We start from the raw sequence: 27122 nt of genomic DNA on the forward strand, positions 1-27122 counted from the left end.
TTGAAAAAGACAATCAACGTTTTTATGAGATATATGTTTCGTTGTTCGTGATATTCATCATACACCAATGTCTAGTAAAATTTAACAATTCAAAGTTACTACAAAACTTGCAAATTCTAATGTTTATTTAGCGGCAATTTTCCCTTTGCCATTTTCCAACGTTTATCCAAAGATTGAAATACTTCATTAATACTAAACTAATACTAAAAGTTATCGCACTGTTAAAATAATATTTCAAATTTCAAATAGTATTTCAAAGATATTTCAAATAAAAAGTTTCAATAATTTATCGCATCGCACAGCAATTTCGTGAAATACATTTTTGATTTACGGGTGCCTCATAGGCCTGTCATCGCTTGTACATTGTCATAATGAATTCTCTTTAATTGAGCAATATTTACTTAGGACTTAATCACTGATTTTCTATAGATAATGAGCTATACAAAGCCTAAACCGATAAAATTCAGTGGCTTGTTATTGTCAGCTTGCTTGTATACCAAGCTTCGCTAACATAAACGATGATGTTGCCCTTTTAACTGAAATCTTGACGTATCAAATCATAGATAAATAAAACAGCAAAAATTGCTTCAATCGTTTTTACGCATGAGGAATCGATCTTGATTTGAAAGGCACTTGTTGACGTGTGGGGAAAAATTGAAAATTTTCACAGAAATCCTATAAAACGATTCCAGTTATTTTGAACTTAATTTTGCAATACAAACGAAAACATACCAGCGGCAGCAAATCATAAACTCTTTAATTGGTATTCTTAGGGGATTTTTACCGGGGAATTTCTACCATTACCGTGTAGACGAGCCGGTAACAAAAACCTTTGGAAACAACAAATTATTCGCTTGTATGAATTTACGCCACTTTTGATAGGACTGCCTAATCAAATATTTCAATCATGAAGATGGCGAGTTGACTGAGCCCGAGGCGCACAGTCGATAGTAGTTATATAGAAACAACAAACGTAATGCATTTTCCTTAATAGTGTTTCATCTATAGAGATTTAATACAACTTGTCAACAGTTCAATTTCTATAATGCGATGACCTATGTATGAAAATATGTTTTCTGTTTGTTTTACGTGTGATCCATGGGGGATAATACCTTCGCCCAAACGTTCTACACACACATGATACCATTTAATGAATCCGAAATATATCCAGGCCTAGAGTTCATGCTGAAGGATGAAGACTAAGAATATCTTAGCAATATAATTTTTAGAAAGAGCTTTTGGTCCACTGAAGTTAAGAATAGCACGCCGGACTCTTTGTTAGGATCGACCACAGTTCTATAGTGAATTGATCACAAGTAGTTAATTTAGCAAAACAAAGTAAATTGTTCATTACAGTGCATTGCTAAGGGTTAGTTGTAAAAAACCCCAGAATGTTGGAAAATGGCCGAGGAAAAATGGCCAGGAAAGAATGGCCAAGGAAAAAATGGCCACGGAAAAAAAGGCCAAGGAAAATTTATGAGAACTACTGCCAATGTTAATAAAACATAAAGCTTTCAATATAATGACATCACATATTTTTCATGGGGCTTAAAACAATTAAAATCGGTATTAATGAGTTCAGAAATGTGATGAACTTACAATTCATTTCATTGCATATAATGAATATATCAAGAACTATCATGCAAGTGGTCAATGAATAAACTTACTAGTGATTAACTTAAACTTAATAAAATAACTAAGTCAATAATTCAAAACATCTAAGTAAGCGAGTAAAAATCCCCTCGGTAAAAATCCCCAATTCTTCAAATTAGGTAATCCCCTCCCTTTGAAGGGATTATAAGTAGATACAATCTTAAGGTCAATTAATTCGTATTATTGATACGTATATCAAATTTATTCATATTTTACTGTCGAACACCATAAGGATATCAATATGCCCATACAAACTATGCTATTTGAATTAAAACATACTATAAATTAACGTTTCATTGATACTAAATTAGTACATATACATGTAGTTATTGCACAGCTTAGTAAAGGGGCTCATCGCACATATCAAATATATTACACTAGCTTGAATCTAAAATATTTAATATCAAAAGTACATTATTTCTAATAATTCATGGCATCGCACAGCTGAAATTCAAAAATATTCCAGTTCGAATCTTAAGATATTACAAATAAAAGTTTATTACTCTTATTAATTCTTACAATTTATCTTATCCGTAAGAATTTATCGCAACGAAAGATTTCATTTAAAAGTTCAAACATATTTCAGTCTCATTGCAAATTCGAGAAACATCGTGTTTTGACATGTTCTTGACAATCACCAAGTATGAATATTTGGGGGATTTTTACCCAGGGTATGTTTACCCAGGGTTTAGATTTTTTAGATTTCTACATAGGAAATCTTTACCAGGTGATCTTTTTTGAACGGATGAAGGTATTTTGAAGGAGATATTCTGGGGGATTTTTAATTGTCATATCTAGCTACAGTAGATACTTTGATTATTCGCTACGATACTTATTACATATCACACAAATCTGCGTATACGCTAGAATCCATACTGTTAGCAAAAATCACTAAGAATCGCAATTTGCTCATTTTGTAATATTTTTTAAATCGTCCAATTTTATTGCAGAGATTCCCCGATATATCACGAGTAATGAAACAGATATCATGTTTAAACGTAGATTTTTCTTTTATTTTGAAATCCATAGAGCAAGCATTGGAACCAAATGTTATTGAACATAAAGCTCCCAACCCTCCCTGCATTTATACATCGAGAAATCCAACTCGACTATAATAGGCTTTTTATCATGGTGTAATATCATGGTGTATAGCTTGTGCAACAGGACGTCACTGAGTAATTACGTTAATTGTGAGGTGTTTATACATAATAGTTTCGTGTACAATTCATATGGTGGGATCATAATCGGGAAAGATCTGCCTCAAATACTTTATCGCCTTAGGGAGCTTCTCGATAAAATTCCCCAAAAATAATTCAAGATCGCCCTATCCAATATCTAAAGGCCATTCAAAGCAATATATTTTGTCAATTCTTTTTGAATTTATTCGTAATCAATAACATATTCTTAATAGTAATGATTTTATTATTAGGAATCTGATCTAATATATTTCTAGTTGTAAAACGTAGCTGTCGGATTTACGAGCAATTATCACATTAATGAGATGATCGCTCGTAAGTCGGATGGATGGACATATTAGTGTGTACCGGTCTACAGTGTCTTTAATTAAAGATTCCATTTGATATCTGTCGTATTTCTATAAATGAGTACAAACAGAAATATAAACCCTTTACAGGGTACAAATCAGAAGTTAAAACTAGGACAATGGCTAATTTGCAAACATAAAGGGAAAGATTTCTCTCAACAATCATGACCCACATAAGCCGCGATCACACGGAGACGATTTGGCCCGGGCCAAATTAGCACCGATCAGGCTCGGGCCAAATTTGGTAATTAGAGAGCGCGTTCACACGCAAACCATTCACTCGATACTAAACAATGCTCAAACAAAGCGAAGTGGATCATTTACGGTGCTAGTTGCAATTCAAACGCAGTCATTTGTCTGGTGCGCGAGCCTGGTCCGTCGTTTTTGGTCGGGCCAAATTTGGCCCGGGCCAAACAGGCTCGGGCCCATTGGCACCCGTGTGAACAGTTGGTCCGGCCCAAATTTGGCCCTGGCCTAAAAACATACACGTGTGATCGCGGCTATAGAGACGATTTGTCGGGGCTAAATTGGCTCGAATCAGGTCCGACTTAAATTTTACGCATGGCTTACCAAAGAGCGCGCAGATTTTCATGTTCAAATTCATTTCACATTCAAATTCAAACCCATTCATTCGTTACTAAACAATGCTTAAACCATGGAATCTAAAACGAGTCCATACTTAAACCAAGCGAAGTGACTGACTCCCAGAACCAGTTTAAATCAACACGCTTAATTTGACTCAGGTCTGGTCCGTCGTTTTTGGTCGGGCGATTAGGCACGGGTTTTCTTTCGCCAGATCTCTCCGTCCCTACACCTTTTAACTTGATTTTTATCATCCACGTATTTAAATTTCGATTCTTTCTGCTTGTGTTAATTTTATACTCATGCAAAGCACACTGATTACAATTTGCAGCAGTGCGCTATATAATGAAATAAGTAATATTGATTGTTAATATCAATATCAAGTGTGAATTTGCAGTTGAAAAATAATTGATTTGATTAACAGTATAATTTGATCTAGACCTCCCAGCGTCAATCAATGAAGAAAAAATTTAACTAGTCAAAGACTCAAGATCAAGTAAAGAAAAAGGAAGATGCATTCTAACAACTGATTGCGTTGTGAAGACTATATTAGGCTTATTATTAGAACCTGCACTACAGCTATTCAACTTTCTATAAATCATTCGTCGCAGACCCTCAAATACCGTGTACATTATCACTCAAATTGCCTAAATATGTCTGGTGTCGTCGCTATAGTATACTACTTATTAAAAACAATTATTACACCAATATAATTAATATATACACCTATCATTCTAAAAGCTCAGGTTTTAGCGTTTAGTGGTTTGGAAGAACATTCATCCCAAAGTCTATATTTCGAATAACAGACCAGGTCCAGTTTCCTTCGTTTGACATTCGGAGGAACATTCCTCCCGAAGTCGATACTTTGAATATCAGACCTGAAGGTCAAATTCTCTTCGTTTGACCTTGGGAGGAATATTCCTCCCAAAGTCAATTCTTTGAATATCGGACCCCATGGTCAAGTTTCCATCGATTGACATTGGGAGGAATATTCCTCCCGCAGTCAATTTTCACAATAGCGGTCCTCTTAATTGGTGACACTCAAAGAACGCGCTGCTCAGATTTCTATTGTGCGCCTATCGCGCGCTGCGCGTGAATCACTTACGTAATCTTTTCTGTAAATGTGAAGACCTCGGGGCATTATGTTCTCTAAAGCCCAATATTATCCCAAATTCCGGACTGTTAATAGGTTGATTTTACGGCAGAGTCGACATGTTTCAACAATTTTTAACTGTTCATTTATGAATATTTGAGGACTTATGAACTAAAAATTAGTTAAATTTTTGATACATTTTGAGAAAGTCACAAAACATTTGAGACTGTGTTATTTCTAATGTATTCCCGGTCGAAGGTTTTGAATGTTTTTCCGAACGTTCTTTCGACAAATTTGTTGACGTACGTATCTTTATCGGAGACTTTTCCTAACGTTTTGGCTATTTCCTACATGCTTAAGTCTTTACACCTCCAATATACGAAGAAAATCACGTGTTGCCCCGCAAGCGCTGGATAGTACGTTTTGCAATCGCCTCGTTTTCCACTTGTAGGCCTTTTTCCCGATGAATTTTATCAATTGTTTCTTACGCGGTTTTAACCCGTAAGAATCGAAATATTCGACCGTTTTGTTGTTTTTCGGGAAATAAATTCCCACCCAATGCGATCCGGGTTGGTTTGACATGTCTAAATTCACGACGTAAGCGCACGGCTTCTTCTTCCGCTATTCGACGGGTAACATATCCAACGGACGAACGTTTACGAACACCCCCTTTCGTAACGGGATGACTTTTTAGCGCTTCGTCGATTTCTTGATTATTCATTGAAGATGTTTCGATCTTTATCTATTTCGACGATAGCGTCGTATTCCATGTAGGCGATAATCGTGAGACTGGACACGTTCGGCGTTTTCAACCTCATGTGGAGACTTATATGCCCTTCGCGGGTTAAGTTCATGTTTCCTCCATTCGTTTCATCCAGTGCTAAGTTGAAACCGAAAAATGTGAATCCTTTCGTGTATTGTTTGTAGGATATACCGCACGAGCCATACGCGAGGTTCCATTTATTTAAACTTTGCAACAGCGCGTAATACCCTTCGATGTCCCCTTCTGTAGCGGTGAAATCTAACACGAACAGTTCGTGCGGAACCGATTGGCCGTTTTGCCTCAAGGCGACGTTATTGATTTTGAAATTATCGAACGGGTTCATGTGTTTATTCCCGTCGAATGCGCCCGTTTTAACCACGCCGATGATGATTCGATTCGGCAAAGTTCCGCTCACCAGATTCGGCTCGGATATATCAGCACGGTTTCCTCCTCTCGTAAAATATTTGATGTCAATTTTTCGAACCGGATATTTCGCGTTAACCGTTTTCAACCGAAGTTCGTGCGCTTCTCTAACGTGGTCGGCTACCTTTTTCACGCCAACAAAAACACTTTTTTCGTATTGGATTTTAAATTTCATGTCACTCTTCGGTTTTCGCCATCAGTACGACACCCTCTTCCGAACGGTGTAATTTTACGCCGATGCGCACTTCGATGACTGTTTCGACTGTTGAAATATTTCGTTGTGAATTCGACCGACACACTGGAACGTACGACTTCCTTTGGTTCTCTCGTACCGAAAAAACGCCCCTTTATTAATCGGTGTTTTCGCGTTCACCGTATCGCCAACGACGTTCATATCGCCCTGGTCCTGGTAAAAATAAAATCGCACCCAATTGATTTTTTTTCGCTTCCTGGCTGTGGGAAAATAGATTTTCCATGTACGATCGATACGCGTACATGTCATCGCTGTTTCCTATCGGTTTATTATTCATCGTTACTTCCACTTGTCGAAAAGCGCTACCCGCGAAATTGCTGATCGGATACACGATAGTTCCATTGTCCGTCTCATCCCCCGACGGTAAATTGGCGCCGTTCTCGTCTACAATGTTCGCCGTGAGAACTACGAGCACGTTTTCCGTGTCGATATAGTCGTCATTTTCGAGTGAAATTTTGAATTCGATCAGGCCGGAACGATCTGTTGACGTTAGCGGGAAGAATTCATATCTCGTTTCTTCAACGCTCGTTTGCGTGGGCGGTATTTCGAACAATTCTAATTCCGTTTTCGTGCAGTCGCACGAGTCGTCGTCGAGTAGAGTAGAGACATCTTTACGCTCTTTCCGCGAAATATACGTATTCTTCCCCGTTTACAGCGCCGTTTTTAAGAAAATATGCCCGCCCCGTGTTTTTTTCTTTTTAGACGTTCGCGACCCATTCTTTTTCCTCCGCTTCTTGTCTACTTCCCGCCACTAATCGGACGTATCGAGTTTTCGTTTGCCCGTTCGCTTCTCTTTAGCGATAATATTCTTTTACGCCTTTTCCTAATTCGACTAGAGCGGCATTTCCTTTTTCTTCGACGGATTCTTTCAAACCTTTCTCCCCGCTTAAAACATCGCTCACGACTTCGGCGCCGGTGCTTAGTAATTTTTTCCCGCCGATTGCAACGCGCTTTTCGCGACAACGCGAACGACATCTTTAATCAAATTACCGAACAAACTACCTTAACCGTGCCCGTCGTGATACACGTCTCCTTTGAATACGGACAATCCGGCTCCGTAGTGTTGTTTATAAGTTTCCGTATCGGGAACAGGATTGCGTGATCTCATCGTTTCCACGAACCTCTCTCGGTTGTTTCCGTTTTTAGGGTTTCTGCTGCCTCGGCAGAAACCCTATTGGATTCCTGCTGATTATTATTTTAACATATTTTCCACTGTGTTTCGTCACATAAAAATCATCTTCTATTAGATTTGACTACTAACAACTTTGAAACGAAATGTTAAACTCTGATGATAATATAACAGTCTCTTTCTGCGCGTAGTTTCTATGGATGTACCGTGCTTCCTATTTTAAACTTGAGGTTACTTAAAGATAGCACTGGTGGAAATAGCAATCATCAATCATGGCGCGCATACTGGCGCGAATCTGAAAGTTTGTGTCATAAATAAATAAAGAAGGAAGGCTCCGAGAATATCCAAATCACAGGTTACTGTGAATAACTGGGGTTCGACCATTCACAAGTTAAAAGTGTACTTCCTTGTTTGTGAATTAAGTTAATTCATGCTGTTATTAAAAGCAGTTCCTTTTAAACATTCTATAACAGTATAGTTTTGTTCGTGGATATCAGCGGTTTATTTATTTATTGTACCGGTACGCGTTTTCTTAATTGAATTGAATTGGTCCGCTCCAAAAGACGGGTCGCACTAGTTAGCGTCAGAAAATGTCAGCGTCGGTGAAACCTTGTTATCGTCGATATTAAACGGTCTAAAGTCAGTTTATACATCACATACATAACAAATTGGAGGTCCCTTGTACATGTACATCACATCGTGACGCAGCGGCGATGGTAATGTCATAGAAGAGCAGTCAGTTCAAAATACCTACCTACTGCACCGATAATGAATGATTGCTAGCCAGAGACCAGTGACAGTCTGTAATGGGGAGTGATGGTACCGTTTGTGATTATGTTTTTATAATGGTTATTGGACGTCAATTTCATATGTGAATTGTAGTCCCCATCTTATTGCTTGACTAGTCACAACTCTACTAATAGTAACACTATAAGGCCTTCCCTCTTGCATAGTTTACCCTATAGGCCACATTTGTGCTTCGGCCAAATTCAGTTTTCTTGTCTAGTCGACTTTTTCGGAACTAATAATAACCGAATATGCGCTTAAACTGTCACTAGGGAATGGTAAAAACACCGTGGTTTCGTTCTTCTCGATGTTATTTCCCCCAAAACCTGGCACATTATTACTTTGCGCGTAGTAGCACATGTGGGTCAACATATCCATGTTGTGAGTTGACCCCTAGGTGGCACTCTTTCAAAAAATCGGAATGTAACTAACTGATTTCGGGTGAAATCTTTGCTCGCATTCCTGAACGACATTGTATCCAGAAAGGCAGAAACCCGTTATCGCTGCTTGCAGCTATATCTTTTTTGTTTTTACTTTTCGATGAAGTGTAGCGTTACAATTACTTTATCGGATTCGAACTTGATCGGATCGCCGATGTCGTCCATCAGTAAAATTTCGATTTCTTGAAAAAAACGAGGAAGACACGGGGATACATCTGACCGGATAGAACGATTTAACTACGCAACCGCCTCCTCGTTTGTACTCGACCGGTACCGCTCGCAAAAGCGGTACCAACGTATATCCGACGACCGTTAGATCAGCTAGATTGCAGTAAACGTACATGTTGTACATGGAGATTTTCATATCCGGTTTACTGTCAGCCGCTACTTCGTATACTGTATCGTTCCCTCCGACGACTTTCTCTTCTCCGTACGCGAAAACCAGTTTATTTCTCCGAAACCCGACTAGATCGGCTAAGTACTCGTTCAATTCGATCATCTCTCCCTCTCGTAATTCGATGACGGTTTTCCCGTTCGCTAGTTTGAATTTCCCGCGAAAGATTTTCGGTTTTCTCTTAATCATTTCCTCGATGAGAAAGTCGATGAGAAACACGAGATCAGCGGCCCATTGGTCGTCGATACCGCGAACGATCGCTTTCCTTCTCGGGAATTTCTTCCGGGCTAGTTTATGGAGCGTGTACGCGTCTTGTGTTTTCAACCATTGGCTCGTCGATTTTCTGGTCAACGCTTCGTCGGATTTTTTTCGCTCTTTGGAACAAACGTTTCGAAGAAGCGAACGATCCCGGTTCAGCGGGGTTGTAATAAATTTTCGAAAAAATGTCCCCCTTATCCATTTAAATTTCCTCTTCGTCGAGGGTGTACGCGGGCAACATTACTATTATTCTTTTCGGTTTTCTATTCCGCTCGATTTCGCCGCTCGACTTTCGTTTCGCGGTAGGGCCACAACGCGATGATTTCTACTTTTTCAGTTTTCTATTGGCGATAATATCTTCGACAGGAACTGCTGTCGGAATGATCGAAGATATCTTTTTCAATCCCGCTTCGGCGTCGCGTATCTACCTTTTTGTCGTCGTCGTTGACGTCCTCCTCCTCCTCGTCATCCGTCACTGTAACCGCTGTCGTTGTCGGCGCCGAACGGGACACCTGCAGTATTTTCTCTCCGACTTTCATAGGTTATCAACGCTGCTTGCTTTAACTTACGTTTTTCTTTTTCTTTGTTGTACTTATTCTGACAGGAATTACATCTTGATTCGTCCAATTCGAACCAATGTTTATCCGAGTACGCTTTGTGACACCTGCTGCATTTCTCCTCGCACGTTTAACAATATTGTTTCCCTTCGACGAGCTTCACGAATCTATTGCACCACAAACACGCTTTACTAATTTTTGTGAAATATGTATCGTCCGGAAATGTTGCGGTGGCGTTTGATACCATGATGGTTTCTTATAGCGGTGGTCCGGCGCTATCATTAAACTGGGTTAGCGCGAACTAACTACTATTACATCGCGCGATATTTCCTCGGAAGGCCCCGTTTTCGCACGCCGTTCCTCGACGACGCACTTGTTCAAATACATTTCGTACTCCGTCTCGCAATTCGTTTCGGACCTTTCAACTATCGTGTCAAGGAAATTCCTTTTCCACCAGTTCTCTTGCGCGGTAAAACCGCGCTGAAGATCGCGTAGGTACGATATGGTAACGGTGGACGACTCGTATTCCCTTTTACGTTTCTCCATTCTGTCGGCACACGTCTGCACCGGTGGTAAAAGAATATACCCGCCGACGTAGGAGAGGTCATTCCTCGCTAGTAACGCCTTCCCTCCGTCGAGCGTTTGTTACTGAATAAAGTCCTTTTCGAACTCGCTTATTACATTCCTCTGAAAAGCTACTCCCGTGAAAACTATAGGCGCGAACACGGACCTATCCGAGATGATCGGCATCGGTTTCCCATTTTGGATATTGTTGGCGGCGTCAATAGCGTTTTGCAGGCATCGCTGCCCGCAATCGATGATATGCAGTTGCGCGCACACGGAAAAACATTTATTCTCCGCATGCATTAAACGGAAAAGGTTATGATTCTCAAATTTCAAAAATAGTTCTACTGGTTCGTAATTGGGCAGAATGTTGAAATTTTCGAAAAGCGGAGACGATTTTCTGTCTATAAACCGTTCTATCATCGTTGTTTTCCCGGCGGCGATGTTTCCGGAAACGAACGTCACCAATATACGACCGTTGACGCGTTGCATGATCAATCCGTTGCGCGACGACAGCTGCGAGGGATAATGCACCGAACAAACCACCTCCAACACTCCTCCTCCGAGGGGTTTTATACGTCAATTTCGTCTTTGTCCACCGTTTTCGTTTTTATACAACTGCAACAAACGTATTATAATGATGATAATAATGTTTTATTAACGAATTAAATAACAATATAAAGTAGTAGGAATTAGTACGAAATATAGTAAAGTAGGACATTGGACGACTGGTGAAGTTTACATAAACTTATTACCTGAAGGGCCCAGTCGCCCAGCCGCCAATCCTCATTTACATTCGATATCTTTCAAAAGCATTTTGCGGGCTTTTGATATTGCGGCGGCGGTTAGAGGAAGTAATTTTCTCTCTCGTCGTCGTCGTCGTCGTCACCGGTATCTCCCCTTGCATCGTTTGCGGCACTTTTAGTCATCCGTCTCTTCTCGCCCACGTCGTCGTGTTTTGCTGCGTTTCTTACTATGAACGGGATGCGCAGTTACACCTTCATATTTTCGTTTTACTTCCCTTTTCGGTGCTGGATTGCAGCTGTCGGAATCTCCTTTGCTGTCATTGTCGCTAATTTCCTTCCCTCTCTCGTTCTTCTTCGCGTTAGCGTTGCTCTCCATGTCTAGCCAACACCCCTAGTTCTTTCCTTCGGAGAAATAGCACCGCGAGTTCGCTTCTCTCTAGCGATATACTCTTTCTTTTGCTGCGCATGTTCACGTGAATATAGGTTTTGCCCGTGAAAACCGACACCGAAACGAACACGTTGCCGGTAACGTTCAAGGAAAGTTCTGACCGCCGCTTAATCATTACGATAATAATGGAGACTGTAGCGGTTGGTGTTCGCTGCGGAACGACTTACGGGGTGGGGCATTACAACTACATGGATATATTTCGCCAGTGGAAATGCGTGCGCGTACTTACGTTGTCGTCTTCTATCCAACGTTTATCGTCAAAACTATTAAGACCAATCTTTTCTTCTTCGACGGTGTACAAATTCAAATTATTCGTTTGAATCGAGACCGTTTGGGAGACCGCTAGAAATATTTAGATCGTTGAGATCAGTTCGTGAACTCTCCCGGCTCTCCGCATGAAAAACCGGCAGCGTTTGCGAAATCGTCGGTTTCTCATTTATCAGGCTCAACTTGAAAGAAAATCGGACTATCAACATTGACGACGAGTATCAAAGGTAAGCGCTGTTCAATAAGTTTTCAGTCGGGGAGTGTGACTTATTAAGTATTTAATATACGTTTACGTACATATTAAGCGCGAGTATATTTAATAGAACCATTATCGAATAATCATCGGTATGTATGATTTTTCAAATTGTTAGTTAATTTCTTATTCGCATTGAGGTTACTGACAGACCAGTCGAATGAGCTCCCACTATTTTGTCCTATAGAGGAAATATTCGATCCGAGGTTTCTTCGGCTGGTATATTCGCTATATGCAAAAGCTGTTGGTAGCCGCACGTCATAAGTCAGCTTAGGATGTGTATAGTCTTTTAGTCGTATCATACGACTAAAAGACTATACACATCCTAAGCTGACTTATGACGTGCGGCTACCTGCCAACTTCACAATTTTTTTTGTAGTAACACAATACAATTTTGATAGTAGTTTTCTTATTTCAGTCAGTAGCAGGGCAAAATCAAACATTCTAGTGATAGTAGCAAATCATTGATTCTCAGTAGCAGCCGAAACGACAGCAGCCGAAACGTTTCCTGACATCTGTCAACCCACCGTGTGTAACAAGAAAATCAAGGTTACAGATTGTACACAGTGCTTAACTATTTGATATTTGAGATGGAACAATGCACGGATACTTGGACGTATATTCTGCTCTGAATTTTTGATTGGCGACACGGGTTTTTTTATTCTGTTGTTCGTTACTAGTCCCTTGTTTGGATTTTCTCTTCCTCGCAGTTACTTCAGCTTCTTCCGCTTCAGCTTCTTGATAATTGCGCATGCGCACAAACCAAAGACTACTGTTCTGTGGATAGGATTTAACAATGACAAAATTGATTTGAGCGTATTCGATTGGCATTCTAACGGAACACCGGAGTGAAATTGATTATGGGCGTATTCGATTGACTCTTCGGCGGAGTACCGGAATGAGACCGACGCTCGAGCTTAGTATTTTCACCACTCCCGTAGCACCGGAGTTCTACTGGTTTTACCGTAGCAAACTCCGCCGAAATCGGAGACATTGGCAGCGTACGAACCTACTTTAAAGAGTGATAAATATTTTTCTAACAATATTGCTAGCTCGTTAAGATATCAATGGGGTTGTAAAATTTAAAAAAAAATCATTTGTTCAAATGAGGGCTTGTGAAATGCTCGATAGCATAAATTAAAGCTCGATATGCTAAATATATTGTAATTTTTTTTCGAATGCAATGGTACCTTTGCCGCATATATTTCGTCGTAAAACTATGAGTAAAATTGAGTTAAATTCGTTTCTGCAAAAACGCGGAAGCGAACATAAATCGAAAGAAATGTTTACAAGGGGTTGTAAAGACGACCAACTGTGTAGATAAATGTTGGTATAGGGGTTCTGGTAGGAATCTATTAATGAGAGTTTCAATAATACGTGTTTTTCCTTCTTTTTTCCTCTTTCAGACACATTCATAGAAAAACTAATCGGTGTAAAGTACAAAGTTTCATTATTCTACAACGGGGGTTTTCAGGTTTAAATACGAACAGTTGCTTTTAGGTACATGTCAACGATATGAACGTTATCGTAGTTCAATAATAAAGAAGTTTCCAGTTTCTAGGCGCCATTTTGTGGCGGTCCCGCGAGGTCCCCATTGTTGCGATAATTTGCGCTCATTTTTAAAACATACGTTTAGATTGAATATCATATAGTTCTGCAGTCCCTTGCTCGACGAAATCAATTTACACACCATTTTAAAGGAAATGAAATGCAGATATTTGCTGGCGATTCTTGGAATTTTTGAACGCAACAATTGAGAACAGTGACGATGTGAAACCAAGGACCGCATATCTTAACCGTGCGTAAAAGAAATCGCAATATTTATTAATTCTAAAATATCTTAGTATCTCTTAAAGCTATATTTCCAATTTTCACAGAGGTTAAAGAGGGTTATTTGCAGTTAAAGCCTGCGTTGAATTTTTTAAAATGTCTTCCCTGACGACTGATCTGTACCCGCTTGAGTTAGAGATTACGCGATATGTCCTGTGAGTGATTCGTTAGACAGTCTTCTTGCGTAAACAATCTCAAAATTTTGAATACGTTAATAGATCTGGAAGAAACGTTGTGAAAATGGATGCGGATACACTCGTCCGGCTCGTCGCAAAATTGTCCAAAAACATTTATCGACGAGAAAGTAACTAGCATTATGAAAAACTATATCGATAAAAACAGTAACGAATTAAATAGAAAGAAAAGAGACACTTTGAACTTTTTTCGAAACGCTCAAAAATTTAGGGAGCGTATACTTGTCATTTACCACTCGGGTGAGAAATTTCGTACGAGAGCGAAACAGCACGATATCAGAAAAAATATGAAACATTTGGAAATAATATTGGACGACGATAATGATTTAGTGATAAGTCAGCTCAAGGGCAAACCAACGAGTAGCAACAATGAACGAGCATGCAGTCGATCGGTTGCAGTAGAAAGAATACGCGCACGCACGAAATCTATATCACCATCGCCGGTGCGCAGCGAGTCGAGCGAGCATTCTAGCGAAGGGGTAGAAGAGCAAGAAGAGGAAAACGAAGATGAACGGAAAAGTCACAGCAAGACCACCATTCTATCGAGGGGAGTAACTTCCTCGCCACAACCGGTATCCGCGGAAGCCAATTTCGAACACGTGCACACGGATGATTTATTTTTGATCCAAATACCAAATGAAAATGATTTTGAAAAATTAGAAGAAATAGCAGACTATGAAAGCTTTCTAATCGATACAAGGCAGTTAAGCAAATTGCGAAAACAAAATAAAAAGCATCTGTGCAGAAAAGAAAGACGCTGATAGGTGGATAAACGTTTTATCAACCTATAAATAAATGAGAAGAGCGGACGAAATTCCCTCACCAAAATATCGGCGTGGGGGCGGGGCTTGGGGGCGAATTGTCCGCACACGCAGATGCGGTTAGGAAACACGAATTAGATCTTTAAAATGAGTTCTTAAATTTGAAAAATGCGTTGGAAATCTGCCACCAGAAATCCACCGCTCTAGCAACGCAGGTGGAATGTTCGAAGTAGACGCATAAATTTATAATGAATTATTTCGAAAATGATTGCCTCTCCGCCAAATGCAAGCAATGCCGTGTGCAACAAATTTCAGATGAATTAACTAAACCGATACGAAGACCACGCGCGAGATTAAAAAAGAAAACACAAAAATGAGAGAAAACATAAACGCTATACGGGGAGGGAAATTCGAACGTCTTGAAGAGTTCTTTAGATATCATTTTTGGAAATGTAGGGAAAGAAACGCGAGCTTACGTTTAAATAGATGTGAATAAATAAAAGAATCATACGTGTGTACAGTGTAGATAAACTTTTATTCCGCGGGTGGCGAGAAATGAACGTGAATACGAATGTTCCGGAGATGACTCTTTCTGAAAAACGGTAAAACAGTCGATCGTCCGCGGGCAAATCATTCTATATCAATTTTGCACATATTCATGAAATTATGCTTTTTTTATTGCAGAAACATGAACACAACGATCAAACAAACGAGAGTACGTAACATAAATCGTATCAGACGTAGCCCAGATGTGGGGGGCTAGAACGGTAAACAAGCGTAAGAATGTATGAATTCGAATTTGATGATTGATGATAGTATTTATCAACGGCCTTCTTTTCACTTCAGACGGAAGGCGGAGGAGTACGCCGAGAAGCATTGGCCCCGGCTGGTGGCGTACGAGAAGGGAACGTACAAGAGTCTTGCACTCTGGGTAACGGTGGACGCCCTTCGCGGAAAAAGTGGAGATTGGGTTTATTTTGTGGGGGGGGGGGAGGGATCGTAGGATCGCGGATACCCCCCAGTGTATTCGATGATATTGAAGAGGCGGAAGAGACGAGGAGGTAACTAGAAAGAAAGCGGGATCGGGTGGGATGAAAGAGCGTTTTTGAATTTGTAAAAAAAAAATAAAGTAGGGTTCGGTTTTCCATTTGTATCTAGCCGCGTTGTATTTATTTCTCTGCTGCCTTCGGGTATCCTACAGTCCTACGTCGTTTATCGTACAGTCGTATTCGCATTGCTGTAGAGTTCTTTCCGGAAGGGAGAGAAACAAGGAAGCGGAGATATTGGAAAATCGAGGATTTCCCCGAACATACGGAAACGAAATTATATTTGATAACGGAGGGGAAGCAATATTTTTTTTTACAAAAGCCTACCGGGATATTAGCGGCCGTTTAAAAACAACGCCAGGAAAATAAGATCATAGGGAGAGAGATCACACAATAACAAAGGTAATATATATTTTATAAGGAAAACGTGCAGGAAAACCAACGTTTCCAGATATCCACGCCGGAGAGTCGGAGAACAATCGGATAGATTTGCGCGTAAAAATGTAGTAACACACGAAGAAAGCGCGCGGGAAACCGACGTTTTTGAAATCGGCGCTGGGAGGCGGTATTATATGTGGGATTGGTAATAAGGGGTTCATGCGGAAAATGTGCGCAAACAATGTTTTCAGAATATCCGCGCGTAAAAACGTAATATTATATGCACGATAGCGCGCGGGAAACCGACGTTTTAAAAATCTGCGCCGGAAAGTGGTATTACATGTGGGATTCATAAGAAGGGGTTCATGCGGAAATAAATTTCCCCTAGACAAAGTGGTTTACCTCGAATAGTATTTAGTCAGTGTGTTGACGATACAGAATACGTGTAAATGGGATGAATTGTTGTCGTTCCTAATTAGGTGGATTCTTCAGTAAATTACATAGTTGAATACATGGCAGTACGTACAAGTTGTATGCAGTGGTGATAGGATTTAAATATGGAATACAGCAGACGAGAATTCAATTAATTAAGAATTAACTACACATCACAAAAAGACACATCATTTGAATAGGAATAAATCAAGTTAAAATTCAATAATGTTGTCAAATATTGTGTCTTGGTTTGTTTATTTAGGAAATAAATATATGAAGTCTCATGGTTGTGCTGATGGTTGTCAAGGATACCATTTAGTAAAATGAGAAAAATATCTAAATTTTGTATAGAAACTAAATTTATTCATTACATATTCAAAAATAATACTTATCAAATAACAATATGTGATAAAAACTCTGTTAACATTTTAAAAATGAATAAATGCTTATCGGTAAATACAGTGAATTAGCATTAAAGAGATTTGTCATATAAAACTATGATTCGTTTAACATGGATGACATCATCAGACATTGAATGGTTGTTGATTAAATTGATTTCAATGTTTGGATCGTTAACCAAATAAGGCTGCCTCCCAAAATCCTACTACAGTGTATAAAATTGTAGTTGCCAAGTGTATAGAAGGATAGACTATAAAAATATAAAAGTGCCTTGTTAAATATCTTAATGGCATGATTAATTTGCGTTTTAGAATCAAAAATAGAATGCATGAAATACCAAGTCCATGTCCACTTGGGGAGTGGTTTTGATACTCAACCATCTACGATAGTGTCTGGGTGTCATATTGGCAGTGAATTAATATTATAAACTGATTGGTACATAACAATGCTTTAATATGGTTGATTAATACATGTACACCAAAGTAATTTGTCAGAAGTTAATGTTTTTCTACTACTGCTTTGAACTTAGATGAATTATAAAGTAATTAATCAAACATAAGAAGTTGAATTATCAAACTTCAATGAAATTAAGATATATTATTAGAAATGATTAGATAACGCCAGTTGGACATAGATATTTCAATCTGGCAGGCTTGTGTCGGAATCATTGTCCTCGTATTTGCATAAAATTAAGATATAATAACAGAAATGACATAGAAATTAATAACGCAGGCTAGCGTCGGAATCATTGTCCTCGAATTTGCATAAAATTAAGATATAATAACAGAAATGATTTGATAACACCTGTTGGACATAGATATTTAAATCCTGCAGGTAAACATTGGAATTATTGTCGTAGTACTGTTTAAAATTACGTTATAGTAACAGAAATGATTCGATTACACTAGTTGGACATAGATATTCTAATCCAGCAGGCAAGCGTCATAATCATCATCCTCATCCAGTAGACGGGCGTCAGGATCTTCAGAAAAATTGTTTTGAGTTGTGACAGCTGGTTTGTTACTCCCTGCCGAATTAAAATATTTATTAGACCATTATTCATGTTGCCATGATAAATATATTTTTGGGCATTAAGTGGTGGGACATTATATGAGGGGATTTTCCTAGTAATTTGATTTCAATCAATTTTGTTTTCATGGAAGAAAATTGCGGTGATTGGATCATGAAAATTAGCAATTGCGTGATAATATTGCACGATATTTTGACGAGGGATAGTGAAATTTTATAACAATGAGTATCAAAACATACTGAAAGTTTGTTACTAACTAATAATGAAGTGAATAAGTGAATACATACAGGTTATTTTTGATGAACGGATTACATGCATTTGGTTTTAGACCTTGCACGTATAGTTTAATTTGTTTAGAAGTTTGAGTTTAGACTAAATTTTGTATTTAGCCAGCTATTAACTAATGATGTGTATTTTTAGGAGGATATATAATTTACCCGAGGTGGAGGCTTTATGCTGTTTTTTAATGTCATTTTCTGCCGTAGAGTCACCTGTAAATATACATACAGTAATTTCATATAATATCCAACAAATTTTGAAAACAATATTTAGCACAATACATCAGAAGGTTCTGTCTATAGAGGTAATGCTGGATTTTGAAAATTTTAACTGGTACAGTCAATTATTTGGTTATATTTTGGTAAGCTTGCACACCTTGAACCGTACAAACAAGAAATTTATTTATTTTTGAACCAGTTTGAACGAAATGTTGAATATCTGGTAGCATATAAGGCAAAGTTTAATATATGTCGGGAATCGTCCTTTTGAAAATCATTTAGAATACCTAAAATCTTTAGTTGAAGTTGCCCAATTTCAGTCATGCATTCAATGACGTCTTGTTCCATGTCTTGATTTCCATTGTCTCGATTATTTGAAGAAGTAGGTTCTTTTCTACGGAATAAGTGGTAACTTCATCATTTGTTGAAATTGATGACCCATAATAGAGAAGAGGAGTTTCTGATTCAATGCCTAGGAAGGTAACATTTGCGATTGTCCCTTCAGGAGTTTTTAACTGAAAATAACATATGCATATAACATGAAAATAAGATTTAGATAGTGTCCAATTATATGGATAAGGTGTTTAAGGTCTTTTTAAAGGTTTATTTGTGTATTTGTGCGCAAGTAGGGGCGTTATGAGAAATTTATTTTTGAAAATTATCTTTAGCTATCTTACTGTGATTTCTGTTTTATAAGATCTGAGTTGTTTGATATTATCTTTGGTTGTTGCAGTTCCCAGGTGTATGATGGTAGTTCTGTCCACTAGTATTATTGGAGATTATGATTAATCTGCCCACAAAACAACGTCAATATTGGCAGTTTTGTCATCTACAACCTTGTTTCTGACTTTAATGTTAGCACCAGTGGCTGTAATTTTAACTTCCCTAGGTTCTTCGTACTGGAAATAAGGTAAAACAGAAATATTTGTAATCATTACGAGAAATATCTTTAATAATAAAGTGAATAGGCCTGAAATGAGTATTTTTACAGTTGATTGTGATTAGTTTATATCCTGTCATGTGACTCAATATTCATAACAGTTTAATTGGAAAAATTATTGGACAGCTCGGGATTAATTTAACAGCATGACAGCGTACCTGATTATCAAATCAGAACTTTTTGGCTGGACAGCTATTACGTGGCCAATAATTCCCTAACCCGGACATGAATGCTTTGTGGCATAATTACCAGAAAGCGAGCTAAGGTATTAATAGTTTATTTTTACATATGAATGCAGTATGGTAGCTTATTATAAATGATAGAGGCTCTAGGCATCATAAGTCAATTTCTTATGTACATAATGGTTTAATGTTTGTATACGAGTATGAAAAGTAATTCTGGAGGTTATTAATTTACCTTTACGATTCTTCAAGTTATACTGGACAAAATGGAGTCAGTATCATTGAACTTGATTTCGGCAATATAACGTGCCACTGGAGCTATTTCTATAATTAAAGCTCTGGGTTCTTCAACCACATTTTGAGGAACATAGATCTTTTTTGTTTTGGTAATAACACACTTGATAATAGCATATGTTTCTTTCCTATTTCAAAATTCCTTAGTAGAACCGAGTTGCCTTCTTTTAATTTTCCATCTATGCAGTCTTCATAACTTATAGCCTTGCACGTTCTATCTTCATCGCAGATTGCATATTCATATTTGTTTGTATGTTGGTTAAAGGGCAAATGCCATCAAAATAGTACTTTCCACGATTTCTTTACCAGAAGAAACTTTAGTATACATATAACGACCTGAGATGTGACTTACTGAAAAAAGGAGCATGAATTAGCCGTAATAGTTAGCGGAATATTCATCTATTTATCCTTCACTACGTGCGTATAGTTCATATTCAACCCGTGGGTGGCGCTATCTGTGATGTTAACCATGACAATCAACACAAGCACATGTGTGCGCTAGTACGCGTAGGCTATGTATAATCGTTAAAATGAACATCATTTGTTAACCGTATTCACCGACCTACAGTGCTACTCACTAATATACTATTCCCACTACGTGGCGCTGCGATGACGAGAGACGTGGTTTTTAGTTGTTCTCGGTGAGTTATTTTTTTCTTTTAGTTGCTTTGGTAGCGACTTGGAAGACTGTATTTGGTGTGCAGCCGGTATATATCCTTAAGAGAGATATCGTTTTATTTTCGCTTTGGTAGCGATATGGAAGACTGTATTTGGTATGCAGCCGGTATCTTTCCTTAAGAGAGATATCGTTTTATTTTCGCTTTGGTAGCGATTTGGAAGACTGTATTTGGTATGCAGCCAATATCTCTCCTTAAGAGAGGTATCGTTGTTTTATCGCTTTGGTAGCGATTGGAAGACCGTTTTTGGTATGCTGCCCGTATCTTTCCTTTTAGAGAGATATCGTTGTTTTATAGCTTTGGTAGCGATTTTTAGATATGTTTTTTGGTTTGTAGCCAGTATCTTTGGGAGATATCGGTTTTATTTTGTCGTTTTGGTGACGACGGAAGACTGTTTTAGTAGATTTTCTCGTTATTATAGGTCCATGGTCAAACGTTTAGTTGCGTGCTTTGTAGTCGTTCAATTTTGCCCGTTTATAGCCTGGTCTGCGTGTGTATTCTCTGAATGTGTTTGGCCTTGGTCTCGGCCAATTGATCTTGTGCCGTTGTTCCGTGGGCGGGCAGTGATCTGTTGAAGATAATAACTTTGCGTTTGGCTGGTTTTTGGTTTTCAATTTTGTGAGCGATATGTTGGTTTTAATACATTGTTTGATACGGCGTTTTCTGTTATTTCCACAATTTTGTTTTTCAGTTATGGAGTCTGATTTGTTGAAACAGCGTGACGCGCTGGTGGATAAAGACCTGTTTGGGCTTTTTACAAAGCTGAAGGATAACCCTGGGGAGCCGTCTATTTTGGCACGTTTGGAAAAGTGCAAACCCCTGGATAACGCACCGCCGCAGTATATTAAAGACTGTGTTTTTAATTTGACAGGTACTTATTTTTCGGCACTGTGGATTTAATGTTCGCTTTATATTAGTTTTAGTGTCGGTCTGCTATCTGCATTGGTCTGCATTGTTATTTCTTCTGAGTGTAATTTTTTGTATTTTGCGTTTTCAGGGAAGAAAGCCGAAGATTCGTTAGATTTTCTTGCTTGGAAAGAGGATAGGATGGCTTTTCTCGCTCATCACTTGATCATACATGCTAACTCAGTGTCTTCTTCGCTACCACAGTGCCCTAAACGGAAGAGCGAATCTCAGAAACCCGTAGAACCTGTGGATGTTCCTTCATCTTCCATTGAAGGAAGAATTGATGAGCTCGAAAAGAAGTTGAAGGAAGGCGAAGACGAGGACGTCGACTCAGCGGTAGAAAAGGTGAGAGCAGCCTGTCGCCGGCCTAAGAATTATTTTGATAGGTGTTTTCTACTGGGGTGCCTCGAGAATTTAGACGAGGTCGCTACTTGGTGCCAGCACGAAAAAGCGAAATTTTATAAGTCTGTTAAGTCTTAGGACATTGAAAGACAATTTCGATTGTGGCTCTCTGCAGCACCTTGCCCTTAGGCTTATTGGCTCCACTGACGACGACAAGGTTGCCAAGGTCACATCAAAGTGGAGGAAAGAGTTCAAAGAAAAAGATCCCGAAAAGAAGACGCCCACAGACACTGTGGAATCCACGTCGACTGCAAACCACTAGATGCCTTTTGGTTATAATACCCCGTTTGGGCCTTGGGGATCATGGGGTTTTCCGGGACAGGGTGGATTTAATTTCCAGCGGAATTTTTCCCCTAGGGGTAGATTTTACCGTCCCAATTGGGGCCGTAATTCTACTTGCTTCATGTGCCAGAAGCCTGGGCATTTCGTGAAAGACTGCCCTGATATTAAGGGCAAAAATTAATAATATGTTGGTGCTTTAGCATTTTTCTATTTATAGGGCTTAAGATAGTTTTGGACGAATCGGGATGTCTATGGGTTGATCGGGGTCGTTTCCTCCAACCCTACAGTGTATATTGTTTGGCATCGAAGCCGCAGTAGATTTTGATGTTTGTCAGTATTAAAATTTAAGTCTTTGTATTTTGATTTTCCATTAGGTGTTTTTGTTAGTTTTTTGGGTTTCTGCTTTCTGGTCACAGCCACACGAGCTTGCCGTCATGGTTCTCCATGCTGATCGGAAGGCTGGGCTGGTCTCCTCCTTTTGGATAATTTTTGGATTATGATTCTTATTCTTTCTAGGTCACGATAGGAAATCGGGCGGCCTTGGTATCCGATTGTGAGGGATTCGTTCAGCCTCCCGACCAGCATGCTATTCTCGGTGATACAGGTTATCCCATGGTTACAGGACCACATACGGATTCTGTTGGGAACTCTAGTTCTGCGTGTACCCCTATTTCGGCGGAAGATGTGGCCAAGGAACCGTTAATCTATCGCCATCTTTCTGTAGATGACCTCTTGTTTCCGGACACGGACGCCTTTTATGCTGGTAACCTGCTGAACCACGATGAGGAGTGGGCATTTATTTTCAGTAAACTTTACACTCTACCCGATATTCAAGGTTGGGTTAAAAAAGGGGTTCAAGTTCCAGATTTTTTCCGGTGTTTCAGGGGTCAATATAAAGGCGAAAATTATAGTTTCGCTTCGCCACCCCCTCGCATATTTAGATATGCCGGGATTTGTGATACCTTTCGGTCTTTTATTTTGCAGACGCTGGCATCTCGCCTGCGAAATGGATCAATCCGGGTTTGGGGAAAAGTTGGTTCATGCACGCCCCCGTTACTTGTAATGCCCCTGACTGTGGAGCCGAGTAAACCTCGATTATGTCACGACGAGAGATTTTTAAATCTCTGGATTAAAGATTCACCTTTCAATCTAGAAACCCTGAATATGATACCACGACTGTGTGATGAAGGTTTTTTCATGTCTACTCTTGATGATAAAAGTGGGTACGACCATGTACGAGTGACTGATGGAAGCGAGACCTTTTTGGGTTTTGAATGGGAAAGCTTTTACTACGTTTATAGAGTGCTTCCTTTCGGCTTTTGTTTACCAAAAGATCGGCATGGTAGCTTCTGAATACATTAGATCGCTAGGGGTCGCCATCCTCCAGTATATAGATGACCGTTTTGTCGGTGAATTTTATTGCTCAGATATAACGGGCTTAGAAAGGGGCAACTTGGCAGCGTATATCGCTTGCGAGATTCTAATTCGGCTAGGTTATTTTTTGAATTTACAGAAGTCAGTTTGTAAGCCTGATAATACGGCGCGGTGGTTAGGCATGATTGTTGATTCTTTAAGAATGTGTCTTCGGCTACCCCAGGATAAAAAGATCAAGTTCGCAAAGTTGCGGGAGTTCATTTTGAATTCGTCGGAAGTAGACATCAAGACAATGCAGCGCTTCGTGGGAAAGTTGATTTCTTTCTCCCTGGCCGTTCACGCTACAAAGATATTCACGAAAGAGGCAAACAAGGAGAATTCCTCCGCCTCAAAAAATTATCGTCGTATTCCAGTTAAAGGAGAGTTGAGAGAGGAAGTATGCTACTGGCGTTTTCTGGATGATTGGGATGGCGTTATGAAATGGAGAGGGGAATGCCATAAAGCTGTTACTTTACAGTCTGACTCCTCTGGTTTTCGATGGGGGGGGGGGGGGGGTTATGGAGTTGGATGGATGTAACGTAGAGGTAGGAGACTACTGGGAGCCTTCTATTTTGTCCTCGGCTATTGCCGTGAAAGAAACGTTAGCGCTGGTGGAGGTGCTACGGGCGTTCTCTGAGCATGTCAAGGATAGCAGGATTGATGCCCTCGTTGATGACAAAACTTTAACAGCGGTATGGGAGGGGTCCAAGTCGAGGGACCTCAATAATGCCGTTAAAACTCTTTTCAAGAAACTCTTTTCTGACCTGAATATATATTTGAAGTTGCATTTTGTACCTTCCCAGGAAAATTTGGCCGATGCACCATCAAACAAATTTCGAAGAGTGATGCTACTTTGACCCACGATTGCTGGGAAAACGTGCAGAATTGGTTTGGCGGATTTAGTGGCTTTGGATTCTAATTTGGATTCTAATACCATGAAACTAGGGATGGGACTCCACTACGGCACTTTACTCCTTGGCCCACGCCATTCCCAGCGGGGGTCGATGTTTTCGCCCAAGATTGTTATGTATTCCCCCCGTTCTCCCGGGTCGCTGCGGTTATCCGTTTTGTGAGTTTGTTTAGGGTACCAACATCTTTGGTTGTGCCGTTTTGGCACCATCGACCGTTCTGGTGGCCGCTGCTGCTCAGCTTGGCTTCTGAGATAAAGCTTTTAGGTCGCAGAGGTGATATGAATGTTTTGTTGTACCCTAGCAAGGATGGTTTTTGCGCTGATGAGAAAGGTCTGCCTTTTGATCTGTATGTTGCAAGGCTAGAAGGGCAATCCTAACGTGTCGATGGTAATAAATATTTGTTTTCAAAACATATCTTGTATTTCATTCAGTCTTTGGTTCTTCGAGAGGAATTGAAATATCTTATTGACAATCGAATGGCGCAGATTGACGAATTGACTTTGGGAACGAAATATGGAAAACAGAAGGGGAGTTTGGTGAATGAACTCGAGTGTTAACTCCAAGTTATGGATCAGAATAAAACTGTTTTAAATGTCGTTCCCGGGGACATATGTGGTTTCCTGATTTCCAAGGATTCCAAGGGAAAGACAATTGTACATTTCGATCATTGCCCGTTTAGGGGAAGTAAGGCTAAAAATCCTGGTTGTCTCTGTCCAAGGCGCCTGGCGGCAGGTACTGTTGATTCGTACATAGGCAAATTAAGAGCCTATTTTAACGAGTTGGGTCGCGTAGGGAGGTGGCAACCCTTCACCGGCCTCGGAAATCCAGTGTTTTCGCCTACAGTGGATAGGTATTTACTGGCAATCAAAAGGGAACAGTCGTGGGCGGCCGTGATTCCTACCCAAGCCTGTCCTATTTTACCCAGCAAATTTAGGAAGCTACTTTCTTATATTAACAGCAAGTTTTTCTTCGAAGAAAGTGTCTCTGCGCAGTTTATCTTGCTTAGAGATTTTGCGTTTTTCGCGTGCCTTATCTGGGCTGGAGATGGGGGCTCGGATTTTGGTAGAATTAGGTTTAACAATGTACTTATAAAGACTGACTCAACAGAGGCGATTTTTAACCTTACTTTTGGGAAAACGCTTCGGGGTACAACTAAGCCGGTGGTAATCCAGAAACTGGAAGATTCGTAGTTATGCCCAGTTAGAGGGCTGCAAAGGTACTGCGATTTTTGTAAGGATGCTAATATATCTTTGAACAATGGTTTCTTGTTTAGGGTTACTGATGGCCGCGATGATACTTAATAAACCCTTCGTTGGCTCTGCGATTAACAGCCGCCTTAAGGGTTATTTGTTAGCCTTGGGTATGGACGAGGGCGAGAGTGTGCATAGTTTCAGAGTAGGTACCTTTGTGATTTTAGCTACGTCGGGAACAGCGTGGACGACGTCACTAGTTACATGGGCTGGGGAAGAGGATCAAGCATGCCCAAGTATTACAGTGCCATTGACAGGGTTATGACAACCCGTGCAAAGGCTAAATACGTAGGCGCGGCGTTATCGGCTGAAAGATCCATTGATCCAAAGCGTGAGTACGATGTATCGAACAGAGTGAATGATTTTGTTAAGCTTTAGGCCCGGGTTGACTGTTTTTGATACATGAATAAATATTATGTATAATTTAGAGGGTAGCCTTTATTTGTTTTTTATGTTTTGGGTTTTGGGTGTTGTTTTTTGTTCATTCCTTACGTTTCGGCGATGATGGGTTGTTGGCATGGGCGATTCTTTTCCCAACACCTAAATATCTGGAGCGTCATCGCACAACAGGAGTGATAATATATTACTATTATTATTACATATACAATGGTAGCAACACTATACAATGGTAAGAGTTTATATATTCAAATCACTCCCAAAACGATAAAATACAGCATGAACTGTCTAGTGAAATGACTGGAAGCCGCGAGCTTTTGTCAGAGATGACGTCAGAAACACGCACCTGCCAAGATAAACAATAACGGTGAGCACGTGCTGAAATTGCCGATTTAAAAGTCATATTTCTCAGGATTGGCTGAACTAAAGTTCAAACCAGTTCCATATATGATATTTGTGAATACATCACATTTGAAAATGAATTTTACACAATATTCTACTTTGATGGCATATGCTCTTTAAGTTATGCTCTTTAGCAGCTATCAGGACTTTCACAGGTTTGGTATAAAATTTTCTGTTGTTGAGCACTATGTGTCTTAGAGAAAGCATCTGTAAAAGAATAAGAAGTAATTGGTTATAAGCATTTGAGATGATGTTTAGTGTTTTTTTTCCATTTGCAGACAGGAAATCAATAATGCAGTGGTACAGATGTATGTTTTAGTCGAGTATAGTTTCACTGTATTCAAAATA

At 39.6% G+C, this 27122-nt stretch overlaps 1 protein-coding gene across 12 annotated transcripts in view; it reads right to left on the bottom strand.

Moving 5' to 3' along the window:
- The window catches only part of LOC141915498 (uncharacterized), a 473311-nt gene that overhangs the window by 75352 nt on the left and 370837 nt on the right, over positions 1–27122 (bottom strand). Inside the window, exons 26-29 of one of the 12 annotated variants that reach the window (XR_012620964.1) lie at positions 19397–19618; positions 19007–19234; positions 18660–18713; positions 17304–18219 (exon numbers count right to left, since the gene is read on the bottom strand). The exons of 9 other annotated variants lie outside the window; for them this stretch is intronic. Coding sequence is in view for 1 of the 3 variants with exons in the window: in XM_074807061.1 (XP_074663162.1) it covers positions 20484–20486 (3 nt within the window). In the remaining 2 variants the exon portion in view is untranslated. Of the gene's footprint in view, positions 1–17303; positions 18220–18530; positions 18714–19006; positions 19235–19396; positions 19619–20464; positions 20487–27122 lie in introns of those variants that run through there. 2 more of the 12 variants (XR_012620965.1, XM_074807061.1) reach the window with 2 other exon arrangements.

Source organism: Tubulanus polymorphus, chromosome 1, assembly GCF_964204645.1.
Source record: "Tubulanus polymorphus chromosome 1, tnTubPoly1.2, whole genome shotgun sequence".
Taxonomy (NCBI): domain Eukaryota; kingdom Metazoa; phylum Nemertea; class Palaeonemertea; order Tubulaniformes; family Tubulanidae; genus Tubulanus; species Tubulanus polymorphus.